Source organism: Platichthys flesus, chromosome 5, assembly GCF_949316205.1.
Source record: "Platichthys flesus chromosome 5, fPlaFle2.1, whole genome shotgun sequence".
Lineage (NCBI taxonomy): Eukaryota > Metazoa > Chordata > Actinopteri > Pleuronectiformes > Pleuronectidae > Platichthys > Platichthys flesus.
This window is the reverse complement of record NC_084949.1, coordinates 4,823,763-4,844,017: the sequence shown is the minus strand read 5'-3', so window position 1 is coordinate 4,844,017 and position 20,255 is coordinate 4,823,763. Positions and strand designations below refer to the sequence as shown.

At 43.6% G+C, this 20,255-nt stretch overlaps 2 protein-coding genes across 2 annotated transcripts; both read left to right on the top strand.

Moving 5' to 3' along the window:
• Nucleotides 1–2,454: 2,454 nt before the first annotated feature.
• LOC133954310 (E3 SUMO-protein ligase CBX4-like) lies at nucleotides 2,455–9,652 on the top strand. Its single transcript, XM_062388671.1, has 5 exons — nucleotides 2,455–2,657; nucleotides 2,846–2,889; nucleotides 3,427–3,492; nucleotides 5,901–5,967; nucleotides 6,998–9,652. Exons 1-5 carry the CDS (start codon nucleotides 2,589–2,591, stop codon nucleotides 8,486–8,488), a joined length of 1,737 nt encoding a protein of 578 aa, XP_062244655.1. The 5' UTR covers nucleotides 2,455–2,588; the 3' UTR covers nucleotides 8,489–9,652.
• Nucleotides 9,653–15,861: 6,209 nt separating this feature from the next.
• Nucleotides 15,862–19,318, top strand: cbx8b (chromobox homolog 8b). Its single transcript, XM_062388742.1, has 5 exons — nucleotides 15,862–16,108; nucleotides 16,221–16,264; nucleotides 16,527–16,592; nucleotides 16,725–16,791; nucleotides 17,632–19,318. The coding sequence occupies exons 1-5, from the start codon at nucleotides 16,040–16,042 to the stop codon at nucleotides 18,496–18,498; spliced, it is 1,113 nt and encodes a 370-aa protein (XP_062244726.1). The 5' UTR covers nucleotides 15,862–16,039; the 3' UTR covers nucleotides 18,499–19,318.
• Nucleotides 19,319–20,255: the final 937 nt, after the last annotated feature.

The window sequence follows — 20,255 nt, the reverse complement described above, 5'->3', positions numbered from 1 at the left end:
CATTTGGTGTTTGGTGCAGGGGCAGCGGACTGGGGGCACGTGCCCTGGGCGTCTGATAAACGCTTGGTGCACTCGAGCCGGTTTCTTTACACCAACACATTCCACCAAACCCCTCCAGCTCCCGATCGAGTGTCTGTCCCCGTCTCTCGTCGTTCATTTTGGGAATGACGCAGCTGAATTATGGCAGCCGGGGCACGGCACTGCGCACGAGCCCGCGAACCGTGCCTGATACAGCAAAGACCGTGAACACCCATGGATGTGTGGACCCTCACTGTGCTTTAATCAAACGGTGTGTGAAGCGAACACATGCGTGTCCATGCAGATTTCATGTGATATTTCTTGCGGTGTATTTGCGGTCATTGCCTTATAAGGACAGAGCATCGTGCCGCTCCGCTATAGGCCGAGAGCTGCAGCGCTGCTCTTTAACCCTCTCGCTGCTGAATTTTATTTGCTGCCACCGCCTGAAACAATGCGAGCACGGCACGTAGGCATGTGGGCATTTTCGATTCGAACGAAATGCATTGAAAACACATTTCCCCTGCTTTAGATCTACATGTGCTTAAATACAGCAAACAGCTGGATACTCGCGCCAGTGGCTGTTTAACATCTGTATGTGTGATTAATCACCATCTCTCTGTGCAGCTATACAGAATTATTTCAGTCTTCATTCAGCTGCTACCGCCGCGCTGCCATTTCCAGGCAGATCCCCAGGTTTGGTGCCAGAGCTCTGCGTCGGGCCTGCGCTGACATCGTTCTCTGCGCGCTCTCCGTGCGCAACTGCCAAAGGAAACGGGGGACCGGCTGGTGCCTGTCCTGTCGGGGCTCCGCAGTCAGAAGTATGTGCATGTCCGGCGGGGCAGGACATGCTGACCTACATCGGGTCTGCCACTCAACCGGGGGGGGGGGGGGGTCCCTTAACACCGTGAAAATCGAGCAGAAAATCCCCGCCACATGTCTTCTCGCTGTGTGACCTTGACTCGAAGGGATATGGACATCTATTCATTGTGATGTGCATGACTGCGGCCGATTTCACCTTCATCCTCATCCTGCGTCCATCATCACAAGAGCATATTTAAGATGCGGATGATTTCCCTTTTACCCAGGACTCCCTGCGGCGGCTGAAGAGGCCTTACAGGGATAGATCAGTGTCAGACACACGGTGCCTCTGACTGGGAGCTGGGCCTGTGTGTACAACATTTCGTTTTTAATATTGATTGTGAACAGATAACTGCAAACACACCCAACAGAATCATGAGCCCTGATCATTCGGGTGGCTCTGTCGGTGAAGGATGCGGGGGCGCACAGACTGAAAAGCCTCCAGACACTAACACAGTCTGTGGTGTTTTGTCAGTGGAAATACAACATGGAGCCAAAGGCCCAAAGCGGCTGGATTCAGGTGTGTGAGCCGCACGTTTCAGGCCACAGCTCTGCAGAAAGACGCCCTCCTCCTCCTCCACCCCCCTCCTGCACTTGGACCTCTTCACATCCAGGGACACGGAGGCAGAGGTGATGCCTTCAGGGTCCCGTCTCAGCTCCTGGTTTTCACAAGCACATTTATTCCCCCAATTGTTTTAAATATTCTTGCTTTCGAAAGGACCCTGTAAAGATGATAAGATCATATAATGATGTGCACATGGGTCATAATGAGTGGCGATGATTCATTTGCCATGAAAACCATATTATTATATGGTTTCCTGTCCAATAGCACCAAAGAGAGGCCTTTTTCCAGTGGTTTCATTCTGGAATAGCTGAATAAAGTTATTGCACCATAGGCTTGGTTTTGTTTTATGCTACGTTTTCCTCATTTAGGTGTAATATTTTCTTATATGTGACTATTTTCACTACTTACAGAGCCTTATACCTTCATGTTCACTTCTACCTCTGCGGTTCTTAAGCTTTTTGTTTTCCCTGAATGTGTTGTAAAGGCTCAGCGTGTACAATTGTGTGTTGAAGTTGGATTTTGAAGTTGAACCCCCCTCAACTCACCCTTCCCTTTCTAACGTGAAGGGGAACCTGTGGTAGCCTTCAGTTATACAAAAAAAACTAAAAAGGTGTTAGGTTTGTCCAGTTTGGACTACTGTAAAAAACATCCCGACCTCCATAAAGCGGACCCGCCTCCATAGAGCGGACCCGCTTCTTTGAATATAAATCATTTAACCCTAATCCTACACTCTGAACCTCTACACGACTGGATGCCTACATTTCTTTTGGGATCCCTACAGATCTACTCAAAGAATTCCGTCTTTTTTCCCGACAGCACCTGAAGTGAGCACGGGAACAACCCTCCTCCCCCTATCTCCGCCCCCCTAGCGTGACGTCACACGCACGGCTATTTGCATGAAGTGTTTGGTTGCTGCAGCTTCGATTCGGCTGCAGAGCGGGTGTCTCCGAGGGGGAGCGCAGGGAAAAAACAGGAGGAGCGGGGGGCTCTTGTGTTTCACATCAGAGGAGCAGAGGGAGAGTACGCGGCCTGGAAGAAGAGAGGAGAACGTGTCAGATATTTCCAACAGCACATCGAGGAGGGGGGGATAGAAAGGGAGGAAAAAAAACACACAGACGAGCCGCTTCTCTTCCTCTTGGATCGGAAAATGGAACTACCCGCCGCGGGAGAGCACGTCTTTGCGGTGGAGAGCATCGAGAAGAAGCGCAGCAGAAAGGTTGGTGTGCAGAGCGGTGAAGGACATGTTTATCACGCATCGTGCACGTGGAGATGAGGAGGGTCTCTCTTTGGTGGGCCCTTGTCTGTTTATCTTTCACCAGATCATGTTTTTTAGGCTGACGGTGCAGTGCATTTTGCTGCGTAAAGTAACGTTCAGACGATAATCCCGTTTCTGTCCGTTCACAGGGGAGGGTCGAGTATCTGGTCAAGTGGCGAGGATGGTCTCCAAAGTAAGTGCCTCCCCACACACACCACATAGCAAACATCACAACCACTAACGCAACATTCACAATACAAATATGTGTGTGTGTTTGTCGAATGTGGGCGCGCATATATGGGCGGCTGCGCGTCCTTGCTTTGGCCGCTCGATGTGTTTGGCCTCGATGATGGATGTACTCTTCCAATGAATGCTATCCCCAGTGTTCCAATTAGAGGAAGACACGTCTGTAATTGAACCCAGTGTTTACGAAAAGTGTCTACAGTTGAGTCGAGGCTCGGCCGTTGCACCCACCTCCCCCACCGCCGTGCGTAAAAGTTACTCGTGATTTATTACACGCGCATCCTCAGGGAGCGCAAGTGTCTCCATTTGTTGTTTACACATGTAGAACACAGGACTGCAAATGTGAGCCATGGGAGAACTATAATGATCGTAGGGTTGGAGTCTGTCGAGGCTCGTTTTGCAGAAATCATCAGCCGTTGTTTATGAAAGTGTTCCGCTGCTGACAGGCCGGTGTGTCCTAACTGTCCACATTCTCCTCTCTGAATAGATACAACACGTGGGAGCCAGAGGAAAACATCCTGGACCCAAGGCTGCTTGATGCTTTCCAAGACAGGTAAGTGCAGGGCTGGAAAAAACAGCCTCACGTGTGGTGAGATCCACACAATAACAAGACCAAACCGGTTTCAATTGCTCCACCTATTCACTTATGTAACTATCAGTCATCTATAAAGGAGGAACTCTTTGAGTGTCTATAATAAGGAATGATACACCCTGATCACACTATGGGGACAATCCCATGTAGACCATAAACTGTCCACACAATGTGTCAGTCATATTCAGTGCCCAGAGGGGGTTTGGATTAGGATTAACACTGATGACTTCAGTGGGTCGGGTTAGGGTTAAACTCCGGTCAGGGTTACCAGAGCAAACGGTGACACTTTGTCCAGCATCAACTTTTTGTCACCTGATAGTTATTTGAGTGTCAGCATCAGGTTATCCTGCTCTCCCACCATGTAGTCACCAGATGCTCCTGTGTCCTCTTCCACGGGAGGCAGCAACCAATCACAATAAACAATAGGCCACATATTATGGTTTATTCCAAATTCAAAAACAAAGGATCTGTGTGGCTAAATGTTCAGAATTTACTCATGTGATCTGTTATTGATACAAATTTGATGACCCCCTCTCAACATGTGAGGGGGCATTTCAAAACAGGCAGAGTGTAATAATGTTTCTGAAATGAACATTTTAAAATTCAAAATTAAATAAGGACCAGATTGTGAAATCCCTTATACTTTATCTTTGAAGGTCTTCTGCACTAGCTTGATGTTAATTAGCCAACCGCCAGCTGAGGGTAGGGACACTTGTTGGTTGAGAAAACTAAATCCACTTCTTTGTCTCTATAAACAATCCAGATGCTTTAAAATGCAATTTGCATATTTCAAAAGTTTAACTATTGAACTTCAGATTTTTCCTACTTCACTTTTGATTTACTTCTCAAGTCAATTTAACTTCATTTATAAAGCACATTTTTAACCGAAGTGCTGCACAAAAAAACAAGTTAGTGCAAAATGCTAAGAACAAATGGCAAAATAAGGCAAAAGTGTTAGGATGTAGATAAAAACAAGTTAAGGGCCCCCAAAAGCCTGCAAAGAGCAAAACGGTCTTATATTTAGTCTAAAATGTGTCGACAAAATGGATAATTTATTTGTAAATGGCAGACTGTTCCAAAGCTTTGGGGCAGCTATACAGCAAACGCACAGTCACACTTTTAGCCTCTAACCTCGACCAAGGAAGAGCAAGGATCAACTGATCAGTAGATCTGAAAGATCCCTGAATGGAGAGGGGCCTGAGAAGCTTAGATATGCATTTATGGGCCAGGCCATTTAGTTGTCATTATAAATGTGTCAGAGGTGTCAAGTCTCCACATAAAACTTGTGGAAGTTGCATACAGTACCATGTGGGTGATGTCATTGAGTCATGATAGTACCTGCCGATTTTAACCTGAGATTTAAACTGAGCAGCGGATCCCTGCACACTCATCATCCTGCACAATGAAGATCAAACCTCTGAGTGAAGGGACAGTAGGCGGAACACATTTTTGGAGTAGGATTTAAATTATGGTGCACATGTTTTCTTAATCTACCTGTGATGTAGTGGAAAGGCTTGAGGAAATGAAGATTTAGTTAAGCAGGGGACTAAATAGTGGCTCAGGAATCGCCATAAATCAGACGTTCATGCCCGTCTCAAGATCTAAGCCAGAGAAAATTCCTCATGTTTCTCTTTAGTGAAGGGGCCTTGTGTCTACAGTTTTCAAAGTGGGCTACCACGGTCAAATTAGATGCCTAGCTAATTGCTAAATAGTCTATTGAGTGACTGAGCAGACAACTGCACATGAAATACACTGTATTTGAAAATCTTCAAAGCACGGCGTGTTTAACTGTCACTGGCTTTTCTCAGCTCCTACTTACAAAAAACCTTCCAGGCGCAGGTCACACGTTAAATCAAAACACCATCTCGCTCTGCGTCTGTTTTTGCAATTACCCCTCTACCTCTTAAGGGGAGAGATTTTATTGAAACTAATTGCATGTCTCTCCGGGGAGCCGAATCGTCTGAATGCCAGGTTATGAAAATACACGGAGTCGTCATTGTAATTAGATGTGATGGAGTAGGGTGGGGGAGGGGACTTACATCACTCCTGTCTGTGGTATTGAGTTACTGCCTCAGAGAGACTGTTGACTGGGAAAAGCTAAGGCCGATAGGATAAGAGTCAATGCTTTACAAACTAAAGGATAGAGAGAAAAGATAAATACATGTTAATGAGTGAGAATGACTGCTCCTTTAATGCGTGTTGAATGACTGTCACGGTGCATCAGGGAGTGTAACTCCAAACTGTAACATGGGCTCAGTGTTTTCTAACTGATCCTGAGGAGGACACCCATGACGTTGTGTTGCCAGGCAACGGCAACTCATCTCTGCGAGATGGTTTCACTGATTGGCTGCTGTTTCCCTGTCCCACAGAGAACGTCAGGAGCAGCTGATGGGATATCGCAAGAGAGGCCCCAAGCCCAAGCACCTTCTGGTCCAGGTAAGAAGATACTCAACAAGTCTCTTTGTTGTTGCACACACAGTTCCACCTGAAATCCATGAAATCCCAGGAAGTAATGTAGACAAAAATGAATTTCTCAGACAAGGCAGGTTAAATTAGATACTCCAGATATGTAATATTGCAGGCCACAAGGGGGACTAAAATACATGTCAAAATTAACCAGCGAAAGGCCAATACATCCTAACTTTTGACTTTAGTATTGATCAAGCTCTGAAAATGCTGGGTCGCACATTTCCCATAATGCACCTCAAAGTTTGTCGGAGTGATGTGACTGTTTTTACAGCGTACATTAGATAACTAATTCTCTCGATTAATTGGTGGTTTTCATCTTAATTTCAGGAGTTGGATATGCATGCACTCTGAAAACTAAAATATTTATTAGAAACATACATTTTATTATCTACTTGAATTTTTTATATGGACAGTCCCCTGACCTAACACGTGTAGCTCAACGACTGTGAATTGTACATTTAGTGCATCCATCACCCTTCCAAAAGGCCAGGGGACCACCTCAGAGGAGGCTTTTTGTTCCTCTCAGGAGGGTGTTTGTGCTAACGCGTGGGATAAAGTCAATGACAGGACACAAAGCAGCCAGTGACATTCTTCCAAGCTGAGGTCAGAGCCACAGGAGACACTTGGAAATATCACTGTGGGGCCTGGGCTGGTGGCTGGAAGAGCTACACAGGACCTGTAGGAGGGCTGTGTGAACATAGACCAAGGCACCTGAAATAAACTGCTCCAGTCCAGGCCTCAGAAGGGCCCCTTCACACATTCCAAGCACAGCTCAACTCATGGGCCCCAGTGAACCACGGCTTTTTGTTGTGGCTTGACACAGACACATGTATAGATACTAGAGACAGTTTCGCTATTAATCAAATTCTCTGTCTAGAGGGAAACCCTTTATTTTTGAGACTCATCTACACACAAGAAATACAATAATTTGTCATGTAATGTTCATTCATCTTTATTTTTAAGGTTTCTTAACACTAATCTCTATTTTGTTTCACAGGTCCCTTCATTTGCACGGAGATCCAGCATTCTGGCTGACCTCCATGGGGCGTCCCTGGACGAGGACAGCTGCAAGAAGTCCAACCCCATCCAGATGCTCCGCCCCCAGGCCCAACAGTACCAGCTGAACAGCAAGAAGCACCACCAGTATCAGCCGCTGTGCCGAGAGCGCGAGGCCGAGCAGCAGACCAACGGCAAGAAATTCTTCTATCAGCTCAACAGCAAGAAGCACCACCACTACCAGCCCGACCTCAAGGTGCACGAGCCCATGTTTGCCAAGCCCAGAGACGTCAGAGCCCCAGAGCTGCCCAACAAAGGGTACAATGTGCCCCCTGTGCTGCAGCAAAAGTGGGCTCGGGACAAAGATTCTGGCTGCCTGACCAAAGTGAAGGATATCACTATGGAGCTGAAGAACCTTCCAGCTGACCTCAACAACCACAAAGGGCCGGAGATGGCTAAACCTAAAGAGGATGCTTCTACACAGTCTAATGGTGTCAGCAGTAGCAAGCTAAAGATCGTGAAGAACAAAAACAAGAACGGGCGGATTGTTATCGTCATGAGTAAGTACATGGAAAATGGAATGAAGACAGCTAAAATTAAAAACGGTGAAACTGCAGAAAAGCCAACGCAAGAAATGGACATCAGCACAGAGAACAACCTTGAAAAGATGAAACTTGTCAAGAAGCTCGGACTCATGAACGGATTTGCGAAAACCCCCAAAGACAAACCGGCTACTCCAAGTACTGGATTTAGCGTAGATCGCCGAAAAGAAAAGGAACAGTCCCCCAAAGTGGAGCCAACTGCTACGGATCAGCATAAACATGTCGAGGTCAGGGGTCAGGGGCAGCTTCCAGCGGATCAGCTTTTACAATTGACAACCAAGCCTAATCTGCTCTCCCTGCCTTTGGATAGGGGAGTTCCCTCTCCACTGGACAAAAGAGGAACCCAAGGTGGATTTCAAACTCTAAAGCGGCCCCTCTCTGACACAGACTGCGAGGAGCACGGGAGTACTAAGAGGTTTTTGAGTTCCAGCAGTATCAGCGTTCCTAACATGGTATCTTCACCCGCCCAAAATATCGGCTTCGACCAAAACGGACACGGGGGCCACATCGGCCTGCAGGTCTGTGGGTACGCAGATCAAGACGAGCCTATTGACTTGAGCATTGACAGGTCCAGGCCTAAAGCTGCAGCTTCCATGGCGAGCCAGCCAGACAAACACACACAAGCTGAAACCCTAGCACACACACAAGAGGAAACGCACACACAAGCTGAAACACACACGATAACGGACTCGCAAACAGAAATGCAGCGCCAGACTGAAACCCAAAGCGCTGCAGAGAAGGTGAGAGTCGACTCATTGTCTGTTTCTGACAATGACAAGGCAAAAGAGGAGACGTTTCCCTCCTTCCAGCCGTTCCTCGGGAATATAGTGATCACAGACATTACGACAAACTGCCTCACTGTAACCTTCAAGGAATACATAACGGCGTGATCCCGCTGGATACCAACTGTGTCACTGTATATATGTATATTAGAGAGATTTAATTTAAAGATGCTTGAATGTACAAATTAACCATCGATGTTGTTTTCATTTTGTAAAGCTCAGATAACATAATTGATCTTTTATTGCGTTATTTGCATATTGTCCTCTTATCTTATAAGCTCTATCTGTTGTTATTTCTGGAGATTCTATCACATGCAGTTTCTAATTTACGCTATTAAAAACGTAGTTAGAAGCAAAATTAGATCATAAATAGATGCTGGATCTTTGATTAAAGATGCACTTAACCCTTGTACATACTTTTCACTTTTCTATGGATGTAATTTGGTTTATACCCTCAACTGTCTACATCTCCGATAACGATAAAAATGTAGGCCATATGGAGAGTTTTGTAAGGAAGAGAAATTATATTGAATCATGGTAAATTACACTGTGCGAGTGTATGTGCTTGCAAGTGTGTGTGGATGCGAGTGTGTGTTTGTGCGCGTGTGTGTGTGTGTGTGCATGCGTGAACAAGATGACAGGTTTAAACAAGGATAGATGCTGCTTGGACAGATTATGCCATTAGGCGTGCTTAAACAATAAATGTGATTTGTGTTGAAAGGGAAGAGGTGATTATTAACGGTTAACGTTTGATATATGCTCCTATTATTTGGTCTCCATTCAATGTGTTTTCTGGGTCACGCATCTCAAGATCGAATATTGAGCACACGTCACTTCCATTAACACAGTTGAAGTTCAACCATATATATTTTCATGTTTTGCAGCGAAAATATATCAGTGACTAAAATAATAATCTTAATTATATCAGCTTAATCTAATCTAACATTTTAGCATCACCAGATGTGGTTTCATGATTCAAATTTTTTCCGTTCTCTCACACCCTGACGCGTGTGACACAGATGGACAAAGTATAAAATAATTCATATTTTGTGTAACTAAACGTACGTATAAGCACACGCAGGCTCTTGTCATGATCTGTTCCCTGGGTTCATTCATTCTTCTCCTTCCCTCTCAGCACTGTGTGGTCTGAGGTGCATTGAACTGCTCTGTTGAAAACTGACCAGACGCACTTTTGATGATTTCTCTGAAGACTAAAAAGTGAAGGCTTCCTATAATACGTTTTTGCAATAATAAAATTGTTTGCAAGTAAAATATGGAGTGTGTCTCTTTCTTTATACTCAGTGGTGGAGGAAGCACTCTTAACATTTTACTATGTTAGAAGTACAGATAAAAAGATAAAAATGTACTCAAGTAAAAGTACCTCAATAACTTTTCTTCCTAAGTAACTACTCGCTTTTAATATATTTGAAATATTAAAAGTAAAAGTATTCGAAGAGTGTAGCCTATTCTCTAATGCAATAGTTTACTACTTCATAAACTGTGTCTAGTGTATATTTAGTTAAAGACAAGAAAAAATTCGCCTCTAATTATTGATTACTTTTATATATATAATAATACAGTAAATAATGTGAAAATGTAACACTTAAGTAAAGTTGAGATACATGAAAAATGTACTAAAGTGCGGCAATGAAGCAAATGTGCTTTGCTACATCCCACCACTGTTTATGCTTATATATATGATCATAAGAAACCCCCCCGCTTGAGTCCGACATCATATCTGACCTTCGCCTATAAGGAGCTACAGATTTAAGAAAAGACGGCTGCTGTAAGGATCTCATTAACCTCACTCCAGAAGCTGCTAAATCTGTACATGGCTCTATTTGTGTCTGTAGACTGCAGACCGTGAGGATTATTACAGAGCCTTACAGAGAGTTTATTTTCAGATAGGCATCATCTAGCCCTGCAGGCTGCCCAGGGCCAACTATTGACGTGCCCCTTGTTTATACTGTAGCTACAGGTCAGGCCTGGTTTACTGCTACATATGGAGAGCAATGTGTTCCCATTCATTGAAACCCTGCACAACCCATTAAATGGGGAAGCAGCTGTGCTACATGAATACATGTAGGTTTCATTGTGGCCTTCAACGCCACTGATCATCTTGTGAATGTAACATTAGAACTTCTTGTTGAGTAACTGTGAGCAGCTACTTTTGAATTTGAGAATAACATGGTAAAGGTCTGACTGCAGGCTGAAGAAATTCTGCTTCATGGTTGAACTAAGACTTAAACATGTCTGTGAGGTGGTTATTAGATCTTAGTCGCCTCGGTTGAGGCTCATGGTTTTGACCCGAACAGCTGTTCATGTCAGATGAATAAATCCTCCTAACATACCAGGGGAGGCACAGCGGGAGACTGCAGGGACTCTGTGTGCTTCACCTCCATGTTCATTTTAAAATGACATAACTCAGGATGTTGTCTCCATGTTTTAACGGTCTCCTGCCTCTTTTCTCACATTTCAACCCCAGATTTAGTTTCACTTTCTGTTCCTCTGGAAAATGTGAATGAAAGCCCAGTCCTCTGCTGCTCAGGTTTTTACACACAATCTGAGTGTGGTACAATGTTCACTTTGTTAATGCACTTGGATACATTATTCATGGGTCTGTGCCTAACTTAAGCTAATTTATTTTGAGGTACTTATTTCTTTTACTCCACCACTGATCCAATCAGAGCAGGCAGCAGCATCTGAAGAAGAAACCGGAAATGGATTCAGAAGAGGCAGAGACTCAGCCATAACCAGGTGGTAGACTGTTGCATTATCTTTAAATATCACTTCTTATTTTCATTATAACAATCAGTCGGACAGAGCTTAAATTTCACAGGTGCACATCTGTTTCTGGTCTCTCTCTCTCTTTTCTCTGCTCCTCTTCTCTCCCCTCTTTTCCATCCACCTTCTTTCTCTTCCTCATTTTATCACTTATCCCAACTGGCCTCCCAAACCAAGACTGGTTCTGCCAGAGGTTTCATCCTTCTAATGACTGAGTTATTTCTCCCCATAGGTCTCGAACAATGTAACTATGTTATCTACTTTGTAAAATGTACGAATTAAATTGAACTGAATTGATTTAATGAGGGTATGGGCTTCCCTCTACACGCACTCACTTTTACTCAAGTTAATGCAGTACTGTGGTTAACCCTAACCCTATAAGTGTATTTATTTATAACAGGGGGAATAAACTGCCAGGCTGTGATTGAGCTACTTGTGTAATCCCTTGAATTAACCAACATTTGTATAAAACCAGTTGATCCACCTTCCTTTCCTCACCCTCTTTTCTGCAGATCATACTCAGTCTGTGCATGCATGGCTGAGTTATGGCCTGTTAATGGTCTATGACACACTGGCTTTTACACCATAAACTCACAGGAACCATGCTTTTGATTTACAAAACCACACAGCTATTCAGGGAATATACAGGCTGCTGATTTCAGAGGGACATAATATAAACTCTGAGTCATACAGTCCTCTCCAGTAGAGGCCTTAATCACAACCGCCCACACATTTATATGCACAGAATTATAAGATAGGCCTATACATGCCACGCAAGCAGATTTGAGCTCATAGCAGATTTCTAAATCCAGCCACACACCAGAGGAGTAGAGAAATATACAATATACCATCACTATAGCTGATTCCATGCCCTTTACCTCAGGTGACAATGTACAAGTGCAAAAATTAAACCTCCAAAATTGTTATCTCACATGTGTAAAACTCCTTAATATTGTTCAAATTAATTAATTCAGTAAAGGAAACATTTTTGTATTTCACAAAATCACTATATGTTTTCACCATGTAAGTAGGTAAGGAACATTTTCAGAGCACTATTTACAGAGAAGAGTCACAACCTACTTTACAGGGTTAAGGAAATATAATAATGAATTCAAAAACAAACACAGACACAGATACAAACTATAAAATGAATGTAGAGTCCAGTGAAGTCCATAAACTGTGAGATGTGGTTCACATAATTCGCATATGAGGAAATTGTATAAAATATGGCATTAGTAAGCAGATCATTTACAGACTTATAGATTTGCCTCTCGGCTTTTATAAAACCAGGTTAGAGGGTGCTGGGGCGTGAAAACAACTGGATATGACAAACAGCTGCAGGGATCAGGTTTCGGACCTGCTGGGCATCACGCAGCTTCATCCACTTCACCAACAAAACAAGTGAGTAAACCTCAACTGACGCGGCGGTGACTGGTCCACGTGTGTGAGGACGCGGACGGGTCCACGCGCCGGGCCCACATCCTTGTGTCTCAGTTGAGATAGATGGAGATGTGTCCTCACTGTATATTCATTTACCGGACACACGCAAAGCTGTTGTCTGCGTCGATTGGACGTGGTTAACCCTGGCAACCGGTAGATCATGGGGATGTCTGAATCCAAGGGAAGGAACCCCATCCTTAAAACCAACTATTTATATTTAGTTGCCTTACGGGATATTTTCAGATGGTTTTACGTATGAACGATGATGATAAGTACATATATGTCGTGAATCTGCTCTAAGATAATAATACAACACAGACAAAGAAAAAGGGTGAATGTCCTATAATATTGTAAAGCTTGTTTCTTAATTCATATACGAACTCCCCACAATTGACATTTAAATGTACCATTCCAACAACAGTCTTTGTGGCTTCATGTGAACGAGAAATGTCACCGGTTTTTCCCGGTTTGTGTTCTCACCGGGATCTCGCTTCTTGCCCGGATACAGGGCAGCCAATAGTGTTGTACCGGCGGCAGCGGCGCTGCACTGCAGGCGCGCCGAGACCAATCGCATCCAGAGTGAGGAGCTGCGCCCATCACACGCACAGTGTGTGCACCGAGGAAAGGATGCGCTGAGGAGACTTTTAAAATGGAACATGGGTATGATATTATATATCTAAAACACGTCTTCATTCATTAAAGTTGGGATAGGAACAACGATGTAAGATTTGCAACATGTACCTAATCAGATAATTCAGGTGTTTCTAATTACAACCCGTACACCTTAAACTCACTATCAAACCTAATAAGACATGTTTGGTCAGAAGGATTCAATTTCTACTCATTGATATTTCCACAGAATGAAATTCGGACAGACACAAGTATTTAGATTTGACCGTTAGCCTTGATACTGGAGGTCTTCATATAGTCGGTGATTTATGCAGCAGTTCTAACTGATCCATCCTGACAGGAAACGAACATGGACCTTAATAGAATGAACCTTTTTACACAGGGCAAACGGCAAAGTATTTCATATCATAAAGGTGGGTTATACCTGCTGATTTAGTGGGATAAGTGGACTAAATATGGTTTGTTAAATAAATCATTGAACCTTTAATTTCCATCCTCATGGCCTCTGTAGTATTTCTTCTAATCTGAATTGATTCAGAAGTCTGTTTATTAAACTGAGCTCTTCTTGCCACTGTCGCTTGATCTTGTCTTGAATTACATTTAAAGGATATAGTTTCGACTGGCTAACGATTATATCATATCAGACACGTTTCATTGGCTCTCTTTAAATGTGTGTTGCCACCCTCATCACGTACAGCTGTTCATTATTATATTACACCGTTCAGTTCATACAACTGCACTGTGACTCTACACTGCCACAGGGACAACGGTTTCAAAAGACAGGTTTTATAAAAATAGGCTACATGCTTCATGCGTCTGCTTTTAAATGAATGTATTTTATATTTTAAATCTCTCCATCTACGCGATGAGTCTGTACGGGAATAACAACAACAATATAATAATAATATAATATAGTCATTCTAATAATAATAATAATAATAATTAATAAGAATAAATACAATAATAAGTTAGGACAGGTTTCTTGAATTAGTCAATTGGGTAGACTTTTTTTCTATTACCTTCAACAGCGCTCCATAACGCAGACAACGGATGAAACGGATATTTATTTTGTTTAATAGACTATTCAATCCTTTATCACATAGAAAATTAAACGACTAGTAGTAGTAGTAGTAGCCATTTGTTTTCTTATTTGTATTTTATTATATATATGTATTTATATCGTCACTGGAGCATTGTTCTGCCTTGAATATTATATTAACTAAAATTAATTTAAATGAACTGATATGACTAAGGTGCCAGCTTTGATAAAATATAATTTATGGGCCAAATAATAATCAAAATAATAATAATAATAACAATAATAACAATAATAACAACAAAATTATAATATTAATGTCAATAATTTTAATTATAATATGATGTTGTGAATTATGTATCAGTTCACCTAATAAAACATATTGCTTTATCACTAAATGTTTAAGTTATATATTTTTATTTATTTTCCTTCTACATGTGAGTGGATCGTGCACCTGAGGCCTGAGCAGGGACAGTGAGCTGAAACACGACGCTCACTCACGTCAATGTAAATATTTATTTTTACTCCACAAAAAAAGCTTAAGAAAAAGAACTGGGTTTGGTTGATCTGATCTTGTGATCTTTTTTTTATGCTGTTGTGGGCTATTCTGTAAAATCCCGATTTCAAGATGCTAATAAAATAGTTCTGTTCCTCCGGTGTTTGGCTGTTGGTTATTTACCTGTAAGCTTTGTTTGGTGCATTCAAAAAAACAAAAGGCCCAATGAAAGCCCGTGCCGATAATTTCCGCATTCTCAGATCAATGTAGGTGAGAGTTGCCATGCTGCTTAAAAAAGAAAAGAAAATGCCGACATTAAAACAGCTCAGAGAAGCAAAGCGCGACATGTTCTCCTGCTGCGGTCTTCGAGGAAGAGGACAGGACGGACCCTTCACATGAAACACAAAATATTTGGAAAGATTTCACTCACATCAGCTGATCTCTTCATCACTTTTGTGGCGAATAACAACCACTTCATGTCCTTAACATTTATGAATCACCTCATCGAACGGTTCCTCCACCTGACCACATATACTTTTTTCTCTGGTGGATAACAGGTATTTGTCTGTAAATCTGTAGCACGACTTTATATGTATATTTCAAACAACATGTCATTAGTACAAATAAAAACAACGAAAATAAAATAACCAAATGACCAGCAATACCCCGACGGACGGTGATAGTTCACCGATCTTCGACGTTCGGCCCGACAAACAAAAGCCATGTGTAAGGAGATGACTGCCACAGCCTGTGATCATACCAATATACTCTTTATTCATATATTGCGCTGGTAGAGTTCAATGAAAATGAGCCACAATCTCAATAAATAAATAAACAACACGCGTTATTTTCTATATTCTAGTTTGTCTATTTGCGCGCCCACGCTGCCTCGTGCACCTATCTGGTCATTTCTCGTGACCACGTGCATCTTTTAATGTCTCCCATAACTTGCACGAGACGTGTCGGTCGTCGAGCAGGGAGAAGAGCCTCCATTTTCTCCCCCCGTAAAGAATCCTCGCAGCCGCTGGCTCCTCCCCTCGCTTAGCAACCCGAGCACGTAGCAACGCCTGCACCAATGGGCGTTCTCCTGGAGGGTTCCACCGACTGCGGTTCCCTAGCAACGCGGTGGAGAAAAAAACTATGCGCTGACGTCCATTCTGCTCGGGAGTATTATGGTCTGTCGGGAATCCAGAGCGGCTGGGACCGAAGAAAAATATCCGCTGCGCTAGCGTTAGCCACCGCAGAGCTAACTGAAGGCAGCACTGGAGTAAACATGGAGCTGTCCGCCGTCGGGGAGAGGGTGTTCGCTGCCGAGTCCATTATCAAGCGCAGGATACGGAAGGTTAGTGCGAGATGGAACCAGCCATTTTCCGGCCAGAGCCTGGAGTGTAAAGCAGTGGTGTTGCCCCTGCAAGCTAACCAATTGGTTTGTATTTGTTTCTGGTGGCACGCAGGGTCGCATGGAGTACCTAGTGAAATGGAAGGGCTGGTCTCCCAAGTAAGTGCAGCTTCCTTGTGTCTCCTGCCTGTTGTCAGCCCGCTGCGGTGCTGTCTCCGGTGGGGACTGTCTCCGCCGCGGCTGCCGTTAGCTCACCCGAGCTAACGGCAGCCGGATTAAAAAATGAGGTGTAACAGCGCGATGGAGATCCTAGCTCGCAGGCTAACGCCGCGGCCATCCTCCCACTGTTGTCTCTATATTTATATACATTGTGTGTGTGTCAGTGTCAGTGCTGGGTCTGACCGCTGGTTTTCATTCCCAGATACAGCACCTGGGAACCAGAGGAGAATATCCTGGACTCCCGGCTGTTCGCCGCTTTCGAGGAGAGGTAAGAGATCCGGGTTCGGCCTCCGCGGCCCGAGCCGCCGAATGTAACGCATGTCCAGTAAATCCCCGGTGGTCTCCGTGCACTTTGCTCCGTGACACCGAGCCCGACAGTGTGTCGCTGTGTGTTCCGCAGGGAGCAGGAGAGGGAGCTGTACGGGCCCAAGAAGAGAGGACCAAAACCCAAGACCTTCCTCCTCAAGGTAAACTCATCAGCGCTATTTAATGTTGTCACGACGTAGGGCCACGTCTATTTCCCCTGCATGTTTCCTTCTCTGTGTAATGTGTATTCTTGTCAAACTGTCCACCGACAGATCCTGTAAATTAACCGCATTGTGTGTAGTGGTGAGCCCAAGTACGCTAATCACGCATATTGGAAACAGCGCATTAGCGGGTGTGTATTCGGTTTGTTTATTAGCTAATGTTGAGATGTTGAAAAACTGAAGCTTTAAAAACAGTCAGTCCTGTTCAGAAGCAGTTCTTCACAAACTCTTTACTCTCTGTGTAAAATCCTCTCAATTGTTATCAGCTCGTCATTAAACTCAGATCTTTCTGTCCCGAGTTAATGGTTTGATAGAAGCCTGAAGAGGGTCCAGCTTCTCAGGACAATGAGCCGTGAAAATTGCTAAATGAGCAATAGTTTGTCTTGAGCTAAATACCAGGATCTCCGCGCACAGGACTGTTGTTTAACGGTGGCAGCAGTTAAATCTCACTAATAAGTACTGAGGCCTGACAGGAGCTGTTTGCTGCAGCAGAGGTGAAAACCTACCAGTGTATGTTTTGTAATTACATTCCACTTATTATTCACATTTTAAAGTTTGATATAAACTAACTGTAATAGTTTCTGGCTTCAAACTGTCATTAGGCCTTTCCGTGGAATTCATTTTGATGCATGAGAAGGGAAAGCAGAGGTACAAATAATACGACGCATTTCGAATTCCATTTATTAAGGATTACAAATTAAAGGGCGTTAAGGGATCATTGTCATTTTTTAAATATAATTTTGAATAAAATGTCCCTATAATTTTCTTATTTTCTAATAGGCTCAGGCAAAAGACAGAGCCAGGTCCTATGAGTTCAGGAGTGAAGCAGTGCGAGGGATGCACTTCACCTATCCGGCTCCAGAACCCGTCGTCACCCCCAGAGCGAGAGAGGGCCTCAGAGCCGTCGTTCCCACCATCTTCCCACCCAGCACTGTCAACCGTGGGGAAAGCATACGCGTCCGCCCGCCAGAGCTTAGCACCCGCGAGCACCAGCCGTCCCTGCAGCAATTGAGGGTTGACGGACTCATCCACGCACCCAAAAAAAGGGGCCCGAAGCCAAAGCCCCGCTTTAAGGACAGTAGCTGCAGCCCTGAGGCCTCCGAGCCACACAAGAGGAGGGCCGAGGAGGGGAGCCACAGCCCTCACAAACTGGCCAAGTACCACATGGCAGAAGAGATGAGGCTGTTCAAAGCGTCCCACAGGCATCCAGAGAACCACGGTCACAGCCATAAACACCACCACCGACACCACCATCATCATCACCACAAACCACACAACAAGGAGCTCTCTGATGGGAGCTCCTACAAACAGGTCTACTCAGACCGTAGCCTGCATCCTCACAGGATGGACACAGACACACACAGGACAAAGGAGGGACCCAGCTTCCTTGCGCCTGCACATTTCAAGCACCAGTCCAAGATGAGCCAGAGCCTGAGTCGCCCTGCTGAGCTGCCACCCATGGAAAAGCCTTACTTCTTGGACAGGCCGTCCCCGACCCGGCTCAATGAAGACCTGGACGAAGTGTCATGGAGGCCCTCCCTCGGCAGTGTAGAGAAGGTCCTGGTGACAGACGTGACCACCAACTTCCTAACTGTGACCATCAAAGAGAGCAACACGTCTAAAGGCTTCTTCAAAGACAAAAGATGATTGATTGTTTCTTTCACTGCCTATTTTTTTTTTTACACCATGAGGCTTTGTTCTCTGTGATTTTCATAAGCATCATTAAAGTGTTTTTGTACGTAGTGTTTCAAAGCAGATTACATAATTTGCTGGGGGCAGTAATGAACTTTGAAGTTGGTTGCCATCCATAATAAACCCGAACAAAGAAGAAAATGAAGTACATAATGTGCATATGTGTATATATTACAAAGTTTGACATCTATTTAATGTATCGACCAAATCAACTGAAGTCCATTTTACTTCATGCATTGGTTCACATGAGTGAGTTGCATGTTTCCTTTGCAGCAGCTGGCTAATTTCTGTACAGAGCTTGTGAATTTTACGATTTGAAAATATAACTAACTGAAATGTATTTTTTCTCACTCTTATCTGTCAGCCTGAACTGGTGTTAGTTATCTGTGAGAAGTGAGGCCTGGATTTTAAATCAAGTCTGTGGATTGAATATTTCTCCATAATTTGAACTGATTAGACTGAAGTTACCTTATTCGATTTCCTAAGGTTTATATTTAAAAAAATAATTTATCAAGCACTTTGAATTTAAAGTATTAAGAAAATAGCCGCTATTATTTGTTTGTGGTTAAAGACCATTTGTAATGTCTCTAACATTTCTAATTGTGAACTAAATTGATTCACCCAACATGGACACTTCATGTTTCATATTTACTACGTTATATTTTGAATTTCATAGAAAACCTTTATGAAGCATTGATGTAATAAGAAAAATACAGAGCTGGTGTCGTTTTGCTTTTTAGACGCTTTTCAATAAAATACTGGATTTTCGCTTCTCCTTGTGTTTACATTTTGTATGTCTCTGTTCCTGCGCCGTCGGCCTTTCAAGCCATAAAAAGAAATTAGCTTTATCCATCGCTTTGACACCGCCAGGCTTCGAGGCCTCCATCTAAATCAATAGATTTTATTTTTCTTAACATTTTAATCTCATTATTTTCTGAAATAGGTCAATGTGTATGGAAATGCGCTGTTTTTAAATAAATAAATATAAGACATCCCCGCTGTTGGATCAGTAGAAGTGAGAGGCCTCAGGCTTGGTGAGAAAGCATGAAATGAGTTAAAACGAAGGCCGCAACAAATCAGCCGATAGACCTGCTGACAATAACCTGTTTCACAACATGTTTAATGCTGCTCGTGTCCGATCCTCACAGGCCACTTTAAATTCACTTCACGTTGGATAAATGAAACCAAATCTGCTCTCCACCCCTATGGGGGCCATATTCCTTCTGTTCTGTCCAATCAGCTTTTATCCTTCCAGAAGACGCGTTCTTTGTATGGATTAAATTAACCTACGCTGTTTATATCCAGATGAAAATAGACTGCATACAAAAATCAATGCCAATAGCCGACACCTATAACCTGAGCAGGTTTGCACTGGTCACCCCTGCAGTGGGGTTTTAAAACACATTCAACTTTCAACTTGTATTTGTGATGTGTAAATTAACAGAGGGTCAAGATGGCGGGTCAGCACAGAGATAAGAGCAACAATTAAATCATTTCAAGTCTAAAGAGCTTGGCAGAAAAACAAGTCAAATACAGTCGGCCTGTTGTATGTAGTGACAAAGTGACACGTGTGTGCTGTAGAGGGATATGTTGCGCATTTTCAAGAGGTGAGCAGACAGTGTTCTTCAGGCTGGTGGTGCGTGCAGCGCTCATCCCGAGTCAGACAGATAACAGGGTATGTGCTGGAAGCTGCGGTCCTGAACGATGCTGGT

Coding starts and splice junctions, on each gene's coding strand:
- LOC133954310 (XM_062388671.1), top strand. CDS start 2,589: ATGGAACTACCCGCCGCGGGAGAGCACGTCTTTGCGGTGGAGAGCATC. Junction 2,890..3,426: donor TGGCGAGGATGGTCTCCAAA/GTAAGTGCCTCC, acceptor CTCTCTGAATAG/ATACAACACGTGGGAGCCAG. Junction 3,493..5,900: donor CTTGATGCTTTCCAAGACAG/GTAAGTGCAGGG, acceptor CCTGTCCCACAG/AGAACGTCAGGAGCAGCTGA.
- cbx8b (XM_062388742.1), top strand. CDS start 16,040: ATGGAGCTGTCCGCCGTCGGGGAGAGGGTGTTCGCTGCCGAGTCCATT. Junction 16,109..16,220: donor TCAAGCGCAGGATACGGAAG/GTTAGTGCGAGA, acceptor GGTGGCACGCAG/GGTCGCATGGAGTACCTAGT. Junction 16,792..17,631: donor CCAAGACCTTCCTCCTCAAG/GTAAACTCATCA, acceptor ATTTTCTAATAG/GCTCAGGCAAAAGACAGAGC.